Source organism: Neolamprologus multifasciatus, chromosome 12, assembly GCF_963576455.1.
Source record: "Neolamprologus multifasciatus chromosome 12, fNeoMul1.2, whole genome shotgun sequence".
NCBI classification, from domain to species: domain Eukaryota; kingdom Metazoa; phylum Chordata; class Actinopteri; order Cichliformes; family Cichlidae; genus Neolamprologus; species Neolamprologus multifasciatus.
The window spans coordinates 2,506,625-2,530,723 of record NC_140450.1 but is presented as its reverse complement, the minus strand read 5'-3'; the positions used below and the strand labels follow the sequence as shown (position 1 = coordinate 2,530,723).

The 24,099-nt window shown below is 39.9% G+C and overlaps 1 protein-coding gene across 8 annotated transcripts in view; it reads left to right on the top strand.

Annotated features, from left to right (window-relative positions):
- slc4a4a (solute carrier family 4 member 4a) overlaps positions 1–12,088 on the top strand; it is a 79,683-nt gene extending 67,595 nt beyond the window's left edge. For 4 of the 8 annotated variants that reach the window (XM_085179974.1, XM_085179975.1, XM_085179973.1 and 1 more), the window contains 4 exons: positions 52–213; positions 2,147–2,240; positions 3,125–3,204; positions 8,562–12,088. In XM_085179974.1, the coding sequence (XP_085036100.1) occupies positions 52–213; positions 2,147–2,240; positions 3,125–3,168 (300 nt within the window). In that variant the 3' untranslated portion in view covers positions 3,169–3,204; positions 8,562–12,088. The remainder of the gene's footprint in view (positions 1–51; positions 214–2,146; positions 2,241–3,124; positions 3,205–8,561) is intronic. The other 4 variants (XM_085179971.1, XM_085179970.1, XM_085179968.1 and 1 more) reach the window with 1 other exon arrangement.
- The last annotated feature ends 12,011 nt before the right edge of the window (positions 12,089–24,099 follow it).

Sequence of the window (24,099 nt, the reverse complement as noted above, 5' to 3'; positions counted from 1 at the left end):
AGAAATATCGATAGAATTAACGCTGACGTCAACGATTGATCTCAAAATCAGATCCTCGCTCTGGTCGCTGTCAGAAAGGGGATGGATTACATGTTCTCTCAGCATGACCTCAGTTTCCTGGATGATGTCATCCCAGAGAAGGACAAGAAGAAGAAAGAGGATGATAAGAAGAAAAAGAAGAAGCGTGGCAGCATAGACAGCGACGCTGACGACGTAAGTTTGGGATATGTTCATCTTTTCTAACTCACTCTTAGGTTTATTTGAGATTCTTCATTCTTAACTCCTTTCGTTTGTTTTCTGTTACAGCAGCTCATCCTAACTCGGGGTTTATGCACATTTCTTTCATTTTTAGGTTGTAGTTCTTCCAGTTAATGAACTTGAGAATGTTTAAGAGACGACATATGCTAAAATCATACCTTCACCGTGTAGACATGCACCGGAGAACACCGTGGGTTTTATTCAAGCACTTTGCATTTTTAGATATTTGCAGCATAGAGTAGGGCTGCCACAAACGATTATTTTGATAGTCGGCTAGTCACCGATTATTTTTGCGATTAGTCGACTAATCAGATCATCATCCATTGGATGTAAAACGTACAGCTTATTGACGAGCAGCATCTGCTCTTATATAACTATCATTAGCTTACAGCTTTAAGTGTTTAAGGTATGTGCTAACTAAAAATAAAGACAAGATGATAGTTTATTAAATTTTAATGAAATTTGCAGATTATTTCGGTGAAGTTTAATAAACTCCTTGCTATCTAAAATATAACAGGACACCGGAGTATATTCTCCAGCATCTCACACTTCTGATAATCAGCTGTCTGCTTGATGTTTATTCAGCTGTGTAAAAACTATAACTTTAATCTCAGCCAAACCGATTTACTCAGGAACAAATAAAATACTGAAAAAAGCCAAACAATAACATTTTTAAGTTATCTAAGTGACTTATATATGTTTAACCTGAGTAGCGAAAGACTGCGGTGGGTTTGAAAACGATTTGCCGGGAGTCCGGTGTTCTCACGGCTCTAGCGAGCCTAGCCACCGGCTAGCTATCGAGCTAGTGGCTAACAGACATCTCCGAAAACGTCGGAGAGCTTTTGAAAATATGTGGTGTCTTGATAAACTGAGCAGATATTTGAGGTTTACACAGCTACATTCTCGCCTGAAAATATGTTAAACGTTTATTTTGTGACCCAGAAAGAATAATAAGAGTAATATTAAAACTAACTAGCTGCTGCCATTGTTGGAAACTGAGCTGGGCTGCGCTATGAATTCTGGGACAGAGCTTCTTCTTCTTCTTCTTCGGGGTTTAACGGCAGCTGGCATCCTTGTACATGCAGTGCTGCCATCTTCTGTTTCAGTCCGTTATTACACTCTTAAATCCTACTACTTATTCCTGCGTCTTTTGTGATCTTACAAAGCTTCAAACGAAGCGGCGACTATTAAATTAGTCGTCGACGATTTTGATAGTCGACGTAATCGTGACTAGTCGACTAATCGTGGCAGCCCTAGCATAGAGTAGAGATCTTATCGCAAGAGTTTTGACTAAAGGCTAAACAGTGCACCTCAGGACAGTTATCGTTAACTGTTAGTTAACGGGTCTCCTGCAGCCCAGTCTGTATGATTGCATAGTAAATTAGGTGAAAACCAGCCACACCCCTTTCTTTTGAAAACATTTAATGAACTGTCGCTTTAAAAACAGATGAGCAGTCTGTGACGTATCCGTGTGTTTCCACCCTCAGTGAGTTTGCTTACATTTACATTATGATTTACAATCACAGTGGGTATTAAAAAGTACAAAACCTTCATATGCATTGGTTTTAAAAACTAGACAATATTATTTTATGTCTACATGACTTTAAAATTTCCACATATTTTTACTCCTGTGTGTTAACGCCATCGTCGTGCTGCCACACCAGGAACAGGACTGCATTCAAAATATAATGAATGACTTTGCTCCAGTTTCTACACTTTGCAGCGATGTGGGCCCAGTTGGACCCTCTGGCGGCTGCTTCTGCCGCCCTGCTCTGAATTATTCACTCATGACTGATTTTCTTGTAGCTCTGAACTGGATATGGCTGCAAACAAGCCGGTGAAGAGAAAAAAGAACGTCTCCAATGATGATGTTTCCTCTCTCCAACAGTCTGACTATCCTTACAATGAGAATATTCCCAGCATTAAAATCCCCATGGACATGATGGAACAGGAGCCCTTCTTAAGTGATAAGGCTTCTGACAGTGAGTAACTACCTGCAGCACCAGAGAAAACTACTTCTTGCGCCTGCCTAACTTGCTGTACTTAGTAAAGATGTGGAGCCTTTTTGTGTGTAACTGCATGATATTTAACTTTGCTTTACTTCTTTGCTTTTCTTTGTGCTTACTTCCTTTCAAACATGCATGAAAGCTGCTCGCTTTCTACCTCGTCCTGCTCGATTAACTTTTTTCCCCCCATCAGTTTCCATTTTCAGTTACGTGCTGTTAAGTCTGACTGTGTGGATCCTGCCTGTTTAAACATATTTAACAGTAACTTTAGTTTTATGTACAAAAGTCTTTTTGAATTCTAACTTTTGCTTTAATATATAACTAATGTGTGTTTGCTGAAGGACTAGTGTGGAGACTTAATTACATTTATTGGAGGTTGGAACTAACCGATTAGCCCTGCTTTTCAGAGGGTGTTAATTATTGATGTTTTAGGAAAGCTGATGATCCCTTCACCTAATAAAATAAAATAGAATACAACACAGCAGACCCTCTCCTGAGCTTTGTCTGGGCTGGTGTAGAAATATACTAGAACAACCTTTAAAGACTCATTTAAAGCAGATAAAAGTATGATACATGCTGGATGGGGAAAATAAATCACCCCAGTATCACACACTGGTCCTTTAATATTAGAATAAATGCCCATTTACAACATTAAATGATCTGACTGGTTTCTATACTTACTGCTGTATTCATTACAGTATCTTTGATGCACACTGTTCCTGGTTTTACCCGCTGCTTTGCTCTTACAGATGCTGTGACACACACAGGATGTCAAACATTAAAGTGTGTGTCAGAGGCTATCTAACAAGTTACATGGGTATCTGTGAGCTAACGGCTGTTTTCTTTGGGGGTTTTCATAGGAGACAAGTCCTCATCATTCCTTGAACGACACACATCGTGCTGAGCAGCTTCGCTTCTACCAGGCCAACTACTTGTCCAGGTGAGACGTGTGTGTGGATATCAGAGTGAGACTGTCACAGTGCAGCTCAGCTGCCAGACTAAACAAAATGGCAACGAAACAAAACAGAAGCTCCACCGATTTCCTTTTGCATTTAATAAAGACAGCGGCATCAGAGATGGCAAAAGGTCAGAAGGCACGCTAACTATCCCCACGCTAATGCTAGTCTGAACTTTAAAGGTCAGTTAGGCTAATTAGCTTACCTATGGCTAAACTGTATTTTCCTCAAGGGGAAGCAAAGCGCTGGGCGCCATATGGCAGCTCGTCTGTCTGCCCCGTCATGCTGTTTGCATGCTGTATGCTAAAAAGTGAAAGGCTTCTGCTTTCTTTCTGCTATGTTCACAAAAGAGTTTTTACTCTATTTTATTTCCTTCAGTGAAACAAAGGAGCTGCTTCAGTGAGCTAATATTTTATTTTTTGTTTACTTTTCCACAGCTTTAGAGATAAATAAAGTTTGTCCTAAACAAATTTTGTGGCTTAGTCTGTGTTTTACTCAAATTAACTGACATCTGTAACCTAAGCTGCCACGTAACTGTTAAGCCTTTTGAAAGACAGCAAACTGAAATCTTCCCTGCTCGGCTGCAACTTGCACCCAAAGTGCTTTCTAATGGCCAATGGTGCCTCCAGAATCTGCATTATCACAGATAATACTTTCAGCAAATATGCATAGGAGTAAAGCTACATATTAATTATGGTCCCAAACTATAGCATTCAGACCCGACGGGTGTACTTGGAAGCAAAATTAGCCCATATTTTCAGTCTCATGGAGGTGGATCTGTTTGTATGAGTTTTAGTTAAAGTCATATGTAAGTTTTTCACACTTTCCCGTTTGTGTGATTTAGTTTCTGTGCCGTAGCAATGCAAAAAGTATATAAAACAACAAAGTGTGTTTCACTAATTTTCCCATCTTTATTAGCCTATGGGAAAGCGACGGACATGAACACACTGAATAACATCAAATGTTTAAACAAGTTAAGGAATGAGAGCTGTAATGTGCAGCACCACCACGAGTGGTAAATATATGAGCCTGAGTTACTTTTTCACTCGAGCTTGTTACGATCAAATCGAAACATTTACAAAATTTCTGCAACGTCTGTGTCGTGGTTCTGGGTCCTTTGAACCCAGCATTTTGAGTTTCTTGTGTTTTGGTAATATTTTGTAGTATGGTTTATGTTCTGGTTCATTAGTAGTCCTGGTTATGCTGTTTTGAGTTTCTTATATTCCCTGTTTAGCTCCCTGTGTCTTTGCCCTCTGTGTTTATATCTGTTTGTGAGTCCTTGTGTCTTGTTTCGCTCCTTATGTTTCGTTGCATGTTCCCCTGTCTATCATGTTTATCCATGTTCCCCTCGCTCCCTCTCATCTGCCTTTTCTCCACTCCAGTGTCAGTCTTGCGTTCGTTTCCTGTTTTATTGTGAAAGTCTTGCGTTCCATGTTCAGTGTGTTTAGTTTTGCTTCCTCGTGTCTAATTTGTCTCCGCTGTGTTCCCCATGTGTTTCCTGTTCCCTCATTATTCTATTGTGTATTTAAGCCCTGTGTTTCCCTCTGTCCAGTGTCGCGTTCTCCCTCATGGTTGTGTGTTATTCTGTTTGCTTCCACATGTGTTTAGTTCTTATCATTTCCCACTAGGGCTGCACGATTTTGCATAAAATGAGAATCACGATTTTTTTTGCTTAGAATTGAGATCACGATTCTCTCACGATTTTTTTTTCCAGTATAAATATTTATTGCACTTATTAACTGCACATCAACTTCGTAACAGTTGAGACTGAACATAAAAACAATAAATAAACATAAAAACAACAAATGTCTCACGTTTTGTCGTTGCCGCAAAATGTTGTACTGCTTGAAATTCCGTCTCCACCGTTGCTCGACACTGCGTGTATAGAGCAGGTAGTGCAACTATAGAAAAATAGTTGCGGGACGGCACTGTGTAGCGTTTGTCTAGGGCATAGGTGTCAAACTCTGGCCCGTGGGCCAAATTTGGCCCGCAACCTAATTACATTTGGCCCTCGAAGCCATACCAAATTACTATCAGAGCTGGCCTACTGGTATTATACAGCTAATATATATATTGTTTAGTATTAAGCTTTGCTTGTTCCATATTCAGTTTTTTAGCAAAACTTATTTGAGTCCATAAGAAAAGATTTATTCTTATATCTAGAGGAAGATTTTTTTTTCAATAAATATTAACGTTAGCCCGCGACATTGTTCCAGTTTTGAATTTTGGCCCACTGTGTATTTGAGTTTGACACCCCTGGTCTAGGATGTTGATTGTTTTCCTAAATCCCTCGTTTTGCACAGTGTTGATGGAGCCATATCTTTGGTCAGGTGATAAGTAACAGCCTCCGTAATTTCTTTGTGCCTGCGGGAGTTCGACGGGTATAGGGAAGCGCTGTATAAGGTTCCCGTTATTGATGTTTGGGTGGTTGACCGGGACGGATTTTCTCCTGTCACTTTCTCGTCATCCCTGGCGTGCTCTCCGTTGTTTTTTCCTGCTAATTTTAGCATCACACGGCACAGCTTCTGTATCACGTGGTATAAGCTCCGCCCTCGTCATTTGTTGAGCAGGAAGAGTGAGCGCTTGTTTTCATGCAGATTACGTCCCGGATCAAAATGCAGTACAATCGCCGTCGTCTTTTTTTTTTTTTTTTTAAATCGTTGTCATTTGGAAATGAGATCGCACATAAGTATGAATCAAGATCGCGATTTTCTAACGATTAATCGTGCAGCCCTATTTCCCACTGTTGTTTTGTATTGATTTCCATTTAGTTAATAACGCTGTGTTATATGTTATCTGCATTTGGGTCCTTTCACAGCCAGTTCACGACAGTTTCTTTCATGCAGACAAAGTTGATAACCACCATTGTGACGTCCATCATCTCTGACTGGGGTTTTAGGTTTTATCGAGCCAGCTAATGCTAACAAAGTCTGACTATGTTGAACTTCATTGAGCATGTACCGTCTGCAGGAACATAACAGCTGTGTGCACGTAGTGTAGGACTACACTACGTGCACACAGCTGTTATGTTCCTTTAAAAAAAAATAAAACCTCTAACTGCGTGTGGCTCCACTGGTGCTCGGATTTGTGAGGTTAGTGGGATTTAAAAAAAGGAAAGAGCTAAACCCGTTCATCTTAAATTTGCCTGTGACTTGTAAGAGATTAGTATCTTAAGCTGCATCTTAGGACATTTTGTAGTGTTTTGTGTATTTAGGAACACAGATCAATCTGCTGTGTAGATGTTGTAAGTCTATACTGCATGATAAATGCACACTGTGTTCCACTGATATGAGTTTTAAGGAGACAATCGGTCTTAAAAAGGCATGACAAGAATAGTTTGTGTGCAAATATTTATAGCAAATATTATGCTGCTTAAGAGAGATTATGTTATTCCATCATGTCCGCAACTTCTCACAATGACCAGGATCTGAGCACACGCAGGGTCAAGCTGCCTTCCCATCACCCCATCTGCCCCACAGTCGTCCCCACACTAATCCTCGTCCATCAGCACTGGTACCACAATGTGTGAAAAGCAGCTGCGATTACAGGACATCTGCCATGTCAACAAACCACAACCAGCGACATAATTGGTCCGCAGCCGCAGTGCTCTTTGGTCACATGACGGATTAAAATAAATAAATAAATAAATAAAATATATATATATAGGGTTAATTAGCTGGGTGCTTTTCGATGTCATTTTACTTTAAAACATTTTAGGCATTTTAATAGTTACATGCTCATTATTATCACTGGTATCTATTGTAGTAATGACGTTACACTGACCCTGCTGTTAAAGTAATCCTGTCCCACTAAGACTGAAGGCAAATTGTTCTGAGCTCAGATGACCTCAGGAAACATCAGATCTATACTGAGGTATTAGTGAAATACCACAATAAAGTGACCTAGAGGTGAAATGTTAAGTTAGCTAAACGTAAACTAGTAACCAAGATAAGTAGTTTTTAAGCAACAATGCCAAATAATCACTCAACCTTTGAGATGTGAGCATGATTTATTTGGTGTGCATCTATCAGATCTTCGTCATATTTACACTGCTCCCAAAAAATTACAGGAAAACTTTGAAATCCTCCTGGATATCTACTGAATACTGATAAGTAGGGCTGCCACAAACGATCATTTTGATAGTCGACTAGTCACCGATTATTTTTGCGATTAGTCGACTAATCAGATCATCATCCATTGGACATAAAACGTACAGATTATTGCACCAGCAGCATCTGCTCTTATGTAACTATCATTAGCTTACAGCTTTAAGTGTTTAAGGTATGTGCTAACTAAAAATAAAGACAAGATGATAGTTTATTAAATTTTAATGAAATTTGCAGATTATTTCGGTGGAGTTTAATAAACTCAGCCGTCTGCTCCTTGCTATCTAAAATATAACAGGACACCGAGGATATTCTCAAGCATCTCACACTTCTGATAATCAGCTGTCTGCTTGACGTTTATTCAGCTGTGTAAAAACTGTAACTTTAATCTCAGCCAAACCGATTTAATCAGGAACAAATAAAATACTAAAAAAAAGCCAAACAATAACATTTTAAGTTATCTAAGTGACTTATATATCATGTTTAACCTGAGTAGCGAAAGAAGGCGGTGGGTTTGAAAACGATTTGCGGGAGTCCGGTGTTCTCAGCCTAGCCCCCGGCTAGCTATCGAGCTAGTGGGTAACAGACATCTCCGAAAACGTCGGAGCGCTTTTGAAAATATGTGGTGTCTTGATAAACTGAGCAGATATTTGAGGTTTACACAGCTACATTCTCGCCTGAAAACATGTTAAACATTTATTTTGTGACCCAGAAAGAATAATAAGAGTAATATTAAAACTAACTAGCTGCCGCCATTGTTGGAAACTGAGCTGGGCTGCGCTATGAATTCTGGGACACAGTTTCTTCTTCTTCGGGGTTTAACGGCAGCTGGCATCCTTGTACATGCAGTGCTGCCATCTTCTGTTTCAGTCCGTTATTACACTCTTAAATCCTACTACTTATTCCTGCGTCTTTTGGGATCTTACAAAGCTTCAAACTATTAAATCAGTCGTTGACGATTTTAATAGTCGATGTAATCGTGACTAGTCGACTAATCGTGGCAGCCCTACTGATGAGGACAGGATGACGTGTTAGGAACAGAAGGATGCTGCGTTGTTTCAAAGAAAAGAAAGAGCTGAATTTTAAAGACACACTAAAAACTGAAGTGAAAAGTGATGCAGCAGGCGAGTCTGCTGAAGCTTCATCTATGTCATCGACCCCGAACACCTCGATGACATAGTTGATGCACCACGTCTGCACACATGTACTTAAAACATTTTATTTCTGTGTTTCAGTCCTGAGATGAGTCCGCTGAAGTCTGTGCCTCAGATTAGAATAGACATGGACCCAGACGATGATAACACTTTCTACTGGAAGAGCAGAGGATCCGAAACATCTCTGTAGATCTCCACCAACCTGCAGCACAACTTTTCTTTTTACTGACCTTCGGTGATTCTTTTAACTCCGATCTCCTTCATGACTTCAAGACTTTGTTGTGAAGAGCGGCACGCTTTAGAAAAAGCATTACGCTGCACGCTCTATGGTCTTTCCTCGCCACGTTTCTCTCACGGCTCCACAGTTAGTCTTTGCTTACAAAGGTAACCGCTGAATATTCTTCTATGCAACTCCTACGCATCACCGACTGAGGCTGCAGCTCACTCACCGCGCATGGACCTGCTCTTTTTATATAAACATATACAAATATCATCTGTCTGAGTTTTTATATAAACCGAATTATTCTAATAACATTTTCCTGTAGCAGGAAAATCATGTTTTTATAGCTCTACCTCTTGTTTTAGATTCAGTGCTCATCATGAATGATTGCAATGTGATTTTTGATGGTTTTGATATTTTCTCTCTGTCCTCTTGTAGAAATGGTTCACACAGATTCACTCTATGATCATAGCTTGTGAAGGAAACACAGTAGATATTTAAATTAATATCAGATTAACAATGCACATCTGTATGTGCAGATGAGGAAAATATTTTTATTCTCACTTTGATGCAGTTATACTTCAGTTTCTAGTTTTCTGAATCTTTTACTCTTTTGCTTTTGTTACTCATTTAATTTAAATCATTTTCTTCTTTTGTTTTGCTTTAAAAAAAGATTTTATTGTGTGTTTGTAACATTTCTTATTTTTTTCCGTTCCAGTAGAAAACAATCCAGCGACATAATCATCCGATTTTCCTCCGCCAAACTTAAACTCTAACTAGAAATGCATATCATAATAATTACTGTTGCTGCACAAAGTACTTTACCTAAGTGGCTTATAAGAGATTCTTAAAGTAACAATGTGAAAAAGAGGAGACGGGAATCAAATCCATGCGAGCTCAGTTCGGTTCACGGCAGGTTTGTTTTGTTTTTCTCAGCTGTTTTTGGAATCATCTGATGATGTGAAGACGTGTGATCTCATCAGTTCTTAATAAGGATGTGTTTGGGCTGTAATACAACGGTCACATGACATCTGTGCTTAAATTCAGAGACTTTGGCTACGTTCACACTGCAGGTCTTGATGCTCAATTCCGATTTTTTGATCAAATCCGATTTTTTTGTCTGCTCGTTCACACTACAAATAAAATGCGACAGCAAACGCGCTCTAGTGTGAACGCTCAAAGCGGCCGCATGCGCAAAAGAAGACGTCACACACAACGCGCTCTGTTCAGACCCAGAACAAACAGTATTGTTTGACTGATGGCCCTTAATATAAAGACTTCGGACTTCACGTTTCCCAATTTTGCTTTAAGTTATTTTGTTATTTACATAATAATGTAAATAACCTAATAATGATCCTTATTGCTGTTTTAGAGGAGCGCTGCTTCAAAGGATAGTTGCAGATTTCTGTCAGAATCTGCAGATTATACAGTACAAATAAAATGTTCACGTTTCTCCAACGTTGTCTTCCCAACAGTTTCACTAACATCTACACTGGATGGCCAGGAAGCGTTCGCGATGTCTTCTCCAGAGCTGATAATCGGCGTCTGTCTTGTGTCAGTGACGTAAAAGACGGATTTAATGCGACATGACCATCAAACAGCAGCTTTCTAAAACATCAGATATGTATCGGATTCAGTACCACATACGAAAGTGACCCAGATCGGATTTGTGCCGTTCACACTGTCACACCATGATCGGATATGAGTCGTATAGGGTCAAAGAAATCAGATTTGATGCGCTTTCGCCTGCAGCGTGAATGTAGCCTTATTGGTCATTGTTATGCAATCCTATCTTCTTCAAATCCACACAAAGACCTGTGCACACATCAGCTGTCAAACATGTCTTTGAATCTCTGATTGCTGGTCAGTGTTTGACTCAGTTTTCTTCACTCTAACTCAAATTTCTAATTACCAGGCAAAGCATTTTAATTTTGCCCCCCATAGTAAACTTGCTGAGCTTGTAGAGTGTGCACAGGGCATGTGAGTGTTATGTTTAACCCGCACACATCCTTTAAACAGTTGTTAAAGCATCACGTCAGTGAGGCAGAAGATGCACAAACTCCATATTTGCTCCAATGTTTTAACTTCAGACTGTTTCCCACAGAATGACCACGTGCATCTCTCTGACTGCTCGTCTGTTTTTGGCCAGTTATAAAGGATAATTCAGGTTTATGTGAACTTATATTACATGAATGTGGCTGCTGTGTGGGTCGCGCTAACTTTGAACTCCTCACTTCGGTTGCAGTAATCAGGCAGGAAACAAGTTGTATTTAGAGAAATAAAGGCTCCAAAGGTTGTTTGGAAAACAAAAAGTTGTAGCTGACCCATTATGGATCAGCTGTAGGTTTGTTGGTGTATACAAAGAAAAATGTTCTTTTCTTCATTTCCCCCAAACTGCAGTAAGAATCTCACTGAAACAACTGAGAGCAAAGTGCTCTGCTCCTAAAAAGAGCTGCTGTACACCCACTTTCACCTGACATGCATTTTCCTTTAGCAGGTTTATATAATTTCCCATCAAAATTAATATTTTCTTATGTTAATAACTCCATCAGATAGCAGGACACACAGGTGGATGTAGACCTGTGCATCTTTAACATACTTATTCCTGGAGATTACAGATTACCTTTGCACGGTGAGATGATTAATGCATATTTATCTTACAGTAGTCATTACTGTAGCCAATCAGTTCATGATGACTCTCATAAGCAAAGAAAAAAAAGGCTGAACAACAACAGCACAAAAGAGCCACTTTAAATGTTAAATCTTGCAGTTTGATCCAAACAATAGACACAAAAATCTTTTCCATGCTGTTTTTGTTTTTGTTTCTGTGGTGAAGATGGAGCTCAAAGTTGGCATGACCCACATTAAAAGGTTAAAAATAACCCACGGTTATCTTTTGACTCCAGTACAGCGATTTACACCATCTCCCCACTGAATCTCTGATGGGTGCACTCAAGCACTTTCTCATTTTTTTCATTTAAATTTGAAACCTCCGGGCCTCTGTACGGATCGCCACGGTAGAGATTTCAAAGACGTGAATGAACAAGCCCTCCTCTTCCTCTGTAATTCACGCAGATAAGAGTCACGACATAATTAATATTCCACCTCAGCTGTCAGCAGCGGCGAGTGGAAACGAATGTGAGTCGGCGCCCGGGACATTTGTGGGGAGTGGTTAGTTTAAAGTGTGATTCTGTGTAAGTGTGTCGGACAGAAACCTACAACCACGTGAAAATCTTCTGTTAATCCTAGTGTTCGGAATACTGATGCAATTTTCTTTTTTTATTATTAACATTTTGTGACTTTTTAGAATAGGTGAAATTGTTTATTTTAGAATTTATATTTTTCAAATGAAATGTATATTGGAAATAAAGAGAATTATCAAACAGCAGTCGAGTGCTCGTCAGTCTGATGTCGGGGAGAATTAAAGTGTTCCATATTAAAAAGACAGCATAATTAAATTTAATGTCACATTTATGAACTGAAACTATGTGAGGATTATTTATGTTAAAGTAAATGTAAATCACTATTTTGTGATTTAACAAACAAGTGAAACCTGAATAACTGAGTCACTGCACTTTAAACCTTCAGAACAATCATCAGAAACCACTTTTACTCTGGATAAAATAGTCTGAGGTGAGGTTACTGATTGATGGACAGTTAATGATTTTGCCTTTTGAACATTAGTTAAAAAATCTCTTTTAATCTCTTTAAGACATAAAAAGTTCAATGACATTCATCAGTTAGACATGTAAATTCACTTGAATTACAAGTGCTCATGGACTACATCCCCCATAATGCAATGCACCAAGAAGCTGGCAGACCTGAAGCACTCACTAGAAAACACCTTAAAATAATAGTCTGTAAAAATATATATGATATGATGGTGCTGGAAGGGTCGTCTTTGCACAGAAGGTTTTTATTTGATTTTACTCACCATTACTGATTATGTAACTCCCTCTACTGTCAGCTGAACGCTATTAAAGACTATAGTACAGATGTTTCAATAAGAGAGCAGTGTGTGTGTGTGTGTGTGTGTGTGTGTGTGTGTCTACTTTTGAAGGCTTAGCAGTAGTTGTTTGCCATCTAATTTAAAAGTTTCATAATACTGTAAATACTGCACTTGATGGTAGTTTTTCTTAGCTATCAAAGTTCAAAACAGGCTGACAAGAGAACAATACTGAAAAGTGTAAAAAGACCCAATCAGCACAGGAAGATGCAGAAGAAGAGATGCTCCTTCACTCACCTTTTTGCTCACCATGTGTTTACACACCACTCTGCATCTAACCATAGTTGTTATCAATCTCTGGCTCTCTTCCACAGGCCCGCTCTGCAGGCCTACTTGTTGTTCCTAGAGTATTTAAAAGTAGAATGGGAGGGAGAGCCTTCAGTTTTCAGGCCCCTCTTCTGTGGAACCAGCTTCCAGTTTGGATTCAGGAGACAGACACTATCTCTACTTTTAAGATTAGGCTTAAAACCTTCCTTTTTGCTAAAGCATATAGTTAGGGCTGGACCAGGTGACCCTGAATCCTCCCTTAGTTATGCTGCAATAGATGTAGGCTGCCGGGGGATTCCCATGATGCATTGAGTTTTTCCTTTCCAGTCACCTTTCTCACTCACTATGTATTAACAGACCTCTCTGTATTGAATCGTATCTGTTATTAATCTCTGTCTCTCTTCCACAGCATGTCTTTATCCTGTCTTCCTTCTCTCACCCCAACCGGTCGCAGCAGATGGCCGCCCCTCCCTGAGCCTGGTTCTGCCGGAGGTTTCTTCCTGTTAAAAGGGAGTTTTTCCTTCCCACTGTCGCCAAAGTGCTTGCTCATAGGGGGTCATATGATTGTTGGGCTTTTCTCTGTATCTATGAAGCGCCTTGAGGCGACATTTGTTGTGATTTGGCGCTATATAAATAAAATTGAATTGAATTGAATTGAATTGTCTTTGCTCTGTCTTCTGACCATAAACAACATAATGTCATTGTTCATGTACGATGACAATAGAGGGCTTTTCTATTCTGTCAGCTACAGTTTCAAACATCTCCAGGTCATTTTCAGAGCAGCTTCGAAGCTCCCGTTGGCTCTGTAACAAAAGGCCAACAGTGCTCTCACATGTCAGCTAATTATTCTACACAGTGTAAGAGGCGCTGCAGCTTATCCACCACATCAGCATCAAAACAAAGCACTAATCAGCCATGTGTGATTTCTGCTCTCCCATGTAATCAGAGTATTCCAGTTCATTAGCAGACATGCAGAGATAATTACAGAATTACATGAAAAGCATGATTTCACTTTGATACAGTGTCAGTTATAAAAAGGTAACTGCTCACTGTTTCCACTAGGGGGCAATAAAGAGCTGTGGTAGAGATAAAAAGCATCGGTGAGGATGAAGCTGCATTCAGCTGGAAGTAGGTTGAAGAGAAAATAGGTAAAAAATACAGCTAGACTTATTCTGACGAGACTTGTAGCTGAAGACTATAATTTATGTTAAATTGCTGTGTGAGCAATTGTGGCAGTTTGCTGCAAAGTGAAAGAGACAGAAAAAAGTCCATTAAATGAGCTGAATAGACTTAAATCATAGCTTGACATGAACCTTCTTTCAGATGAAAGAGGAAGTGCTCACATCAGCCCAACAAACATGGATGTAACAGTAACTTTACCACAAACCTGGTCATGGTGTGAAAAACTGTGCAGATCAGACAGAAACCAACAGGTCACAGTTTGAAATCTCAGTATCTACTGGGACTGGCACTATATCAGAGTTAGTATTTATTAGTTAATTTCCTTCACACTTCACACACTACAGGTATTTTCATACTGGAAATACCTGGAAAGAGCAGCAGCATACCATCAACTCACGCCTCATGTATTCACTGTTACGTGAATTCCCTAGAGGATGAGTAGATTGTCCATAGGATCAGTGTTGGGTAAGTTACTTTGAAAAAGTAATTAATTATAGTTACTTCTTCAAAAAAGTAACTGAGTTACAAGATTCTAAAAGTAATTAATTACTTGAAAAGTAACTATTATGTTACTTTAAAAAAAAAGTTTAACCCTCTGGAGTCCAGGGCAGGGGTGTTTTTACTTCAGCACCCCAAAATGAATCAAAGCACCCCCAAAGATTTCTTACTCAGTTTACTTTTTACTCACTGTGAGCATCATTCATTATTCTCCCGCAGTAATTAAGGAGATTAAATTCTTCTTTTGCAGCATTTAAATAACTTTGATCAGATTTTAAGTTTTGTTACAGACTTTTTGCACAGAGATGGTAAAATTCTGATGACTGATAACGGAGACGAAGACAACAGAGGACGAGGACAGGGAGGAACAGGGGTTTAAATGCACCAAGGAGACAGAGAGAAAGGAAGCTGAGACATTTAAAGATGCAGGGACTGACAGAGACGGGGAAGAAGTCTCATCGTGACGAGTAAAGTTTATCTTGGCTGGCTGGGCAGCTCTCTGGGTGCTCAGCACCCCCAAAGCTCTGATCCTAGAATTGCCCCTTGTCCAGGGTATAATTGGCCACTTTTGACTACTTTTGATGTTTCCTCTACATTTCACCTTTAAAAGCTATTTCCTTTGCCTTGTTTGGTCTCATCCTTTTCAGCACAACCTCACGTGTCTGAATTTACAGCTATGGTTTCATTTTGACAGACTGTACTAACACAATTGATCTAAAATCAGACAGAAACATAAAATCCGAATAGAAAAAGTGATATTTTTTACTGTAACAACCACAAACATGTTTAATGAATCATATTTCATAACTTTAAATGCAAATATAAATGATCAATTTTAAAATTATATGCACAAGTTTTGCAAACAACATCACAGCCTGATACCTGCAGGTCTGACAGCAGCAGGTGTGTCACTCCTGTTTCTACCTGGAGACAGCAGTCGCCTCATTGTTCTGACACACAACACAAAACTATCCACAACAATACACACTAACTACACAAGACAACACGTCACTCCTAAAACTTCCACCTCTTCCTAAACAACAAATGTCATGTTGCCATTTTTTAATTGGTCGACACGGTTTCCATCAACATGAAAGGGCTGGTTTTTGCTCATAAGCAGAGCGTGCTCGCTGCGCTGCCCTTAGACAGCAAACATAACGAAACTATTCAGGAAAAACATGCGTATATCTTGTTTATCATGACTCTGGTTTTACTGGCCTATCAACAGTTTATAAACTGGTATATGTCACCTTGTTGCTTTGTCATTAAGTGGTCATGTGATCGGCTTACCACGACTACTTTATTCTTCCTCAGTCAAACAGCAGCACTCATGCGACTGTTTTGCCTCTTAGCAAGCTGTAGCTGTAGCGCCCAGATTACTTACATAGACAGCAACTTCCGCACAGCTGATATAAGATGCGGTAAACTGAAGACAACTTCAACCGTCTGTTTGTTGAAAAATAGTAACGCACTGCATTTTCTTGTTAGTAACGGTAACAGCGTTGTAACGATAGAAATAGTAATTATTTAGATTACTCGTTACTGAAAAAAGTAACGCCGTTATTCCCATCACTGCATAAGATGTATACAACAAAAAAGGAGGAGGCAGCTGCCATGTCCTGACAGTGAAGGCAAGGGCATGAACCTTGCATTCTTCTTTATGGCCAGCAGGGGGCGACTCCTCTGGCTGCAAAAAGAAGTCCAGTTATGCAGACGTTTGTGCAAATGATGGCTCTCAGCTCTATGACCTCACTAAACATCTTCTTCATGGTAAATGGTGTCAGTCACTACTTTTAAATCATGTTGAATACAACATGGATCTCATTCAGTAAGTTATGACGCCCGTTAGAGTCACCTTGTGATTTAGATGTTGCTAAATGATCCTGTAGTGCTCCTCAGTTAAAAAAAACCTAAATAACAAAATAACTAACCTACTAACCTACTAACTAACTAACTAAAAAAACAAAATTGTAAAAGGCTCATTTTAATCCTGGAGTGGCATGTGGACCTTTAGCAGTGTTACTGGTGTGATGGGTGTCTTTTAGCACAGAGTGCAGGTTGTAACCGAGCAGATTTCAGTGGCTGAACATGAGCACAGGCTCCACAGGAGACGAGAGGTGACACTTGAGTTGGGGAGCGAGAGCAGGATCCACCCACACGACTAACACAGTCCTTCTAGCTGTGTGTCTGGGGTAAAATAATATTCTTTACTGTACATGCAGTACTGCTGTGCATTTCGAGCTACAAGCACATTTGTGGACAAATGCAGCGGTCTGATTGGTCAGATTTACTTATTTGCATTCGACAAAACAAAAAACATCAACCTTGGTCAGAAAAAATAAATGCTGCAAATTCATCCGAACTTCTGCGGTTCAACTGAATTTTTAACACTCAACATATTCACACAGATCCTGTGTGTGAGGCCTTTAAAGCTAGTGATCAGAGACCATAAACACTTGAAAAACGTGATGATCGAGGGCACACTTTAAAGGAGCCACAGACATTTTTTTCCTATAGACTTCTAAACAATCGGACATATTCCTGCAACCAGAGTCGCTGCCTCCTGCTGGCCATGAGAAAGAATGCAGGTTTAAAGCATTTTTGCACTGATTGAAATTTCCAGACGCTGAAGCTTTGTTGTCCACGACGCTCATCATTTTGTCTTTCATGATGAGAACTGACACAGCCTCATAAAAAACAAAAACAAACAAAGAAAAAAACAGCTCATTCTCTTTAATGTGTTAAAATTGGAAGCTCATTGTGTGGCAGGTTGGGAGTAACAAAAACAAGGTATACCCGCAGAGAGGAGGAGTATAAGCTCTGAAAATAAACTGTATTATTAAGACATTGTGTCCCTTCACAGGAGGAAAGCGGGTGATTAATCGCAGTGCACGAGTGATCGGTCACATCTTAATCAGTATGTGTTTGCCTGCTGACGTCAGGATATTTCACTGTTGTATGAACACAACACTGACAGGGAAGCGTTCAAGAAGAGGAACATTTTGTGACCGATTTAACAATAAATTCATGGTAGTTCTTACAGCACAGATATTTCTGTAACTACAAAGGACAAACCACAACAGAGTGCGAGCTTTAGGACCTAAATGATTTGCAGGACGACCTTCAGTTTGCACGTTTCTTTTAGAAATGTACATTTGAGCCTCGGTTTGATTCTCAATTTACATAATTAAGTGTGCAGTTTTTATACAGTGGCTTGAAGCACAAAGGAACAGCCTTCTGACAATAGTGCAGGTTCGCCCTTTGTCTGTATGTGGAATTGATGTCTTTGACCCTCAAACAACCGAGCTGCTTCAATAAAAGGACTGAACTGAGCTTTAGTATTTTATACTAAAGCACTGAAAACTGCTGCAGCAGGACGTCTTTCTACTATATTTATATTAATTAATTCAGGAAATTAAAATGTAGTGATTACAAGTGCAAAATTACAATAAAATCAAAGCCAACTGTGATAGAAAGAACAAAAATTAATGGGCTGTGAATGACGTCACACAACTTTACATTACTCTCACCACACAGTGGGCCACTTCCTCCAAACGTAATAACAACGAAAGGTTGTAGGACTAGTTATAGGGTGACAAATCCATGGTAGGAGACACTTTAAAGACTGAAAATCCTTTTTTTAAGTTTTTTTATTGCACTAATCTTCAAAATTTGGGGTTTTCTTTCAGTCCTTTATGCTGTTTTTGCCACACACACCTACTGGAGAGGAAACGTCTACAGGAAGTTTCCTTCATTATGATTCAGCTGTTGTTTTGTTGTCTGCTTAGCTTCCTTAATCTTCCTCCTCAGCTCTTCATTTGCTCTGCTCTGTCACTCACAATATGAAGGCTCATTTATAACCTAACTGCAGGCAACAGTCAACAATTAGTTTATTGACAGGTTAAATTCAGATTAAATTAGTTTGGACATTTTGGGCTTCACAGCATCCTCAGCTTCCATCTCTCCCGTCTGTCTTCCTGTTACCAATAAGGGCTCTATGAACCCTCCCAGTATGGCTTCCATACACACTGCAATGCTCAGACTGCTGACTCTGGCCACATCAGCATCCCCATCCTCCTGGACCTTTGGAGCCTTTATCAACCTTTCTCTCACCATCCTTCTGTCACATCTGTCCAGCTGTCTTGGCTTCACAGGTACTGTATTCTCCTAGTTTCAGTCCCATCTCTCTTGTCACCAGTGGGAGGCTCCTGATCCACTCCTGCCCCAGTAAACCATGGTATGCCACAAGGTTCTGTGTTTGGACCCCTTCCCTTCACATCTATTCTTCTTCTACTCCCCGTTGGTCAGATGGGAGAACATGTAGATGTGTAAAATCTCCCCTCTTACTCATCACAACAAAAGCAAAGGAGGCACCATCCTGTGACGCTATGTAGCAACTGTGTTTTAGGAGTAGACACCAATAAAACAACAGGCCCGGGACTCCAGATCCATGAAACCCCCACTTTGTCACCACAACAACTCTTGAGCCTGACACAAGCCTTTGTCCTGTTTATACGGCTTATATCTGTGACAGTGGGGGGAATGTCATCACTAAATTTAAGCCTGCTTCGCTGCGCAGATATACTCGTCCAGTGAACCCAGATGGGGCCCCGAGGACGAGGGAGAGAGGACCAACAAAAACACAACGTCTACAACCCTGATGCTCTGATAAACGCTGAGGCTGCACTGTGATGTTATTTTAGGTCAGTGTCAACATGGAAAAGTATTGAGCATCATCCAAACATCCTCCTCCTCAGTCCACAGTTTACTTCTTATTTGGATGCATTTCATCATTTCGCAGCATTAAGTCTGCAAAACACGCCAACGAGCTGAAGAATTACATTTTATAGCTCTGTAATTAAACAGGACAAAAAGCAAATGAGATAAACAGAATAAACCAACCGCTCATTATGAAACATGTTTACAGTTTCAGGATATATATTTCTCCACTGATTTACATAACTATTGATCAAAGGAAGCCACGCCATTGGATCTGAAATTCACCCTGATGTGCCAACCTCACAGCAGGACCAGAGGAAACATACAGGAGGCAACAGTTAGTAGGATTCATCCTTTGGGAATCACGAGTGTTTCTCAACATTAAACGTAGCTGTCAGTCTGAGGGCCGAACCACAGATCCGCTGCTCCCAATAATATCATTTACCAGAACAAACGAATCACAACTTTCATTCATTTTATTTTATTTACAACCCTACGTCCAAAAAAGTTTTGACACTATGTATAACCAGTGTTGGGAAGGTTACTTTTAAAATGTATTCCATTACAGATTACAGATTACATGCCCCAAAATGTATTCTGTAACGTATTCCGTTACGTTACTCAATGAGAGTAACGTATTCTGAATACTTTGGATTACTTAATATATTATCATGCTGTTTACAACTACATGAATGTACTATTGCTGTGATTTATTACTGTTACTGAAGGTCCGCGGCTCCGAACCGTAGTAAAGGGACCTCTGGCTAATACGGTGGGTTCTGTGTCGGGCTCGTAGCTGAAAACTAGCTTTACCTTGTTGTCTGGGTCAACTTTGCTAGCAGAGACAGAGAGAGGCGTTGAAAGGCTGCTCCAACAGAACTTATTGTTTTTGGAGGAAAACACGAACACGGTGTACAGTCGAGTCTTAATAGCTTACTTACAACTGGGCTCGTCAGGCTCTCTTCTTGGCTGCAGTGGTTGTTATTATATTTACATGCTTCCAGCTCCCGTTTCTGCTCGATGACAGCTCCTACTTTTCCTTTTTCTCCCTCCCTCGCTCACAGACACATAACGTGTATGGCAGTCCATTCTCCCTGCAGCACGGACTACACTGCCCATGATGCTACATTCTTTAGAGCTATACCTGTAGCATTCTGCCTATTAGCTTAGCACAACAACAAAAAGGCCTCTCTCACCCAGGAAACAGCAGAGAGAGAGCGTCACCCTGTAACCATGGCAACCGTAACGCTGCCTGGAACAACAGAACGTAGCTGTCAAACAAAACCCAAACAGTCCTGACCCGCCACAATATGAAACAGGGAAGTACCGCCGTGTAATCCATTTATTTCAACAAAGTAACTGTATTCTAAATACCACCTTTTTAAACGGTAACTGTAACGGAATACAGTTACTCATATTTTGTATTTTAAATAACGGCGGTACATGTATTCCGTTACTCCCCAACACTGTGTATAACTATAAAAGAAATTAATCCAATGAACTGCAAATTTCACAAATCAGTATTTTGAAAATTTGACGACAGAAACGGCTTAAAAACAGATGCAAACATCTGGGGAGGAGAGCAGCTGCTGGACCTTTGGAGGAGGAATGTGTCCTGTTCTTGTCTGATAGACGATTGTAGCTGCTCAGCAGTGCTTTTTGGTTTTATGCCGAATGTTGTTGGTTGGTGAAAGGTTTGTTCAGGCCAGTTCAGCACCTGGACCCTTCTGCTATGAAGAGTCCAGGTCACTTATGAATTTGAAACGAGCTTTGCCCCAGAGAAGACAGCAGTGTTTCTGCATCATGTTCACACATGGCTGCTTCACTCAGCTTTAACCTGCATTTGCAAACATTTCCTGAGCCCATGATGAGCTGATGTCCATGATTCAAATCTCACACTGCTGATGATGAGATATTCAGTCTTTGCAGTTTTAACATTATTTAACATCATTTTGAAATTGTTCACAGTTTATAGATGCAGTTCTTTTTGCAGATGGGTGATGCTCTTTAAGATGTTCTTTTTTTATTCCCAGTAAGGTTTCTGACTTGATGCCATTTAAGCTGATTAGGTGCAAAATGCTCCTAAAACTGTTTCTTTTTATTACCGTTTTACTTTAAAGGCTTTTGTTTGCCTGTCCCAAATATCAAAAGAAGCAAATATTCTTCAGGAAACAGTGAAATGTTTGCACATTTTATACTTTTTCTTTGGTCTATCTTGAATAAAATCCGGGTTTATGAGATTTGCAAATCATTGTCTTTAATGTACATTTTACATGGGTTCAGACTTTTGGGAAACGGTAATTTGTTGGCAGGAGATTTGATCTGTGGTGACTTGTGTAAAACAACATACTTCATTACCAAGTGTGTCAACTTTATTACACTGATTAACAGAAAAGGCACCAGAGAAGAAGAAGTTGAAGACATTTTGGTAGTTAACACAGCTGTAAAATAATTGAAACCTCGAAGCATCCAAGAAAAATTTCTGATGCACCAAAAAACACTGAAAAAGTGCTTTAAAAGGATGGATTACAGTAAAAACACGTTTAAATGACATTGAAGGCAGACCTAGATGTCACATTAATGCTGTCGGACAGTTTGCTCTTGAAAAATAATTGAACCAGGCTGCGCAGATGTTACATTTATTCAGCTAAAATGATGGATTATTGCCCCGGGCAGCAGAAATTTCTCTGAAGTTCTGAAAGTGCATCATTAGCGTGTGTTAGTGTTTTTATAATTACACTGTTTTAATGGGACAGAAATTTTAGTACTCGTGGTTAAAACATCACACTGTATATTATCATCTTAATTTTAATCTTGAGAGCACCCGTGTGCGCACACCCTGCAGAACTGGCTGGTGGTAATACAGAAATACAGAAGCACAGCGTGGCTGTTTTTTCCTCGCCAGTTATCCTGCTCAGGTTTTCAGTGCTCTCAAATTTAGATGAACATGTGGTTACCAGTATTTATTGATTTTCTAATCTTTCCTTATTTCCCTATTAGAACAGCCACAGACTGCTTTCGCTTCCAGCTTCTGTACGGTGGCCCCGAGAGGTCAAATGCACTGCAACTCAAGAAAACACCAGCAATTAGAAGAATGCTCCACAATGATAGGAGCCAGTTGAGGTGGGTTTAGGATCTGAATACGACGTCTCCTGAGCAGCGCCTAAGTGAGTTGTTCTAGACACGTCCTACTGGGAGCAGGGCTCGGGGTAGACCCAGGACAGGGAGAAAAAGATGCAAGGTAATGTGTGTTTTGACTGCATTATTTACAATCAGCCATTCCTAAAGTAAGGAGAGCTGTTACCACTTGTTGGCTAGAAACTAGGAATTTCTACCCAGTCATATGCAAAGTGTTCAGTGTGACCCAGCTGCTACTGGGACACAAACTTTAAAATCAACAGTAAATTTATGTCAGACTAATGAGTAATATCACAGACTAACCACCTGCTATTGCACGTTTTAATTCACTTTTTATATAAATAAAATCATTTATAGAAATATGTAACTGTACATACCTTTAAGCTGTATTTCTGTTCTGAAGCCCACCTGCAGTACCGTCACTGCCCACCAGGTGGCCCACACTTTACAAATCATACTGTCGATAAAAGTTTGCCATTTGCTGGTTACTGTTAACTCGTCACTTCCATCACCTTATAAAAACACACCTGTCATGTTTTGAGCTTTTGCAGCATTTTTCTACTTTCTGGTCTTTCATTAAGTGTGTTGACCTCTCTGTATTTTTTTTATATATTTCTTTATGGTAAACACAGTGAAAACTTTGGAGTGGTGTTTTCATGGAGCTCTTTCACTGCTCTGGCTCGTTTTAGATCGATATGTGCGGCATGTGGCGTATTAACTAAAACGAGTCTGACACCTCCGCTCTGAATGCAAAAAGTTGTCTTCTGATAAAAGCCAATATTCCTCCTCAAAAAAGGCTTTCAACAATGCTTCAAGTGTTGAATGTGCCATTTGGAGGACGCTCGCCAGACAATAACATATTGGCTTTGGAAAAATCTGTCTTCACTCAAATGTGAGATGAAATACGCTCCGAACTCCGGCTCCTCCAATTCTGCTAGAATTAAGCTTTTATTTCTGGGTGTTATTTACCAGCAAAAACCCCTCCTGACATGCATTACTACCATTTTCATCAATTGTGTCAAATTTAGGGTAAAGTCTTTTGTTTAAGGCGAGCATCAGTCCATTCCGTGGTTTCATCATCTTTCCAGGGAGAGATATTGAAACCGTTGCTGCTTGGACACGTCGTCCTGTTCTAAAAAAAGAAAAAGAAACACGACTGCTTGGCTTCAAAGCAAAGCCCCAGAGTGGGCACAGGGGTAGATTTGTTTCTGGAATACTTTTGCAAATAAAATTTGAGTTAACTTGCAAACCTTTGTGCTATTCTACAATGTGCAGCAGCAGTTAATGTGCAGTTCCAGTCCAGATTTAATGATGTGTCACACTCAGAGAAAGCCTTCTAGGAAGAGAGCAGAGATAACACCACACTTGAGCTCTGTGATATGGAGCAAAAATCCTGCACTCATCTTAAGAGACTGATTGACATAAAGTGTGATGAAGTATAAGTTTCATTTTCTTCAGAATAAGCTGCTATTTTCCCCTCAGACACAGGACACGATGACAGACGTGAAGCCAGAGTGAAAGAAAGAATAAGCACAGTAGAACAGATGAATAAATTAGAGAAGCTGGATGAGAGAGAGCCTGACGGCACA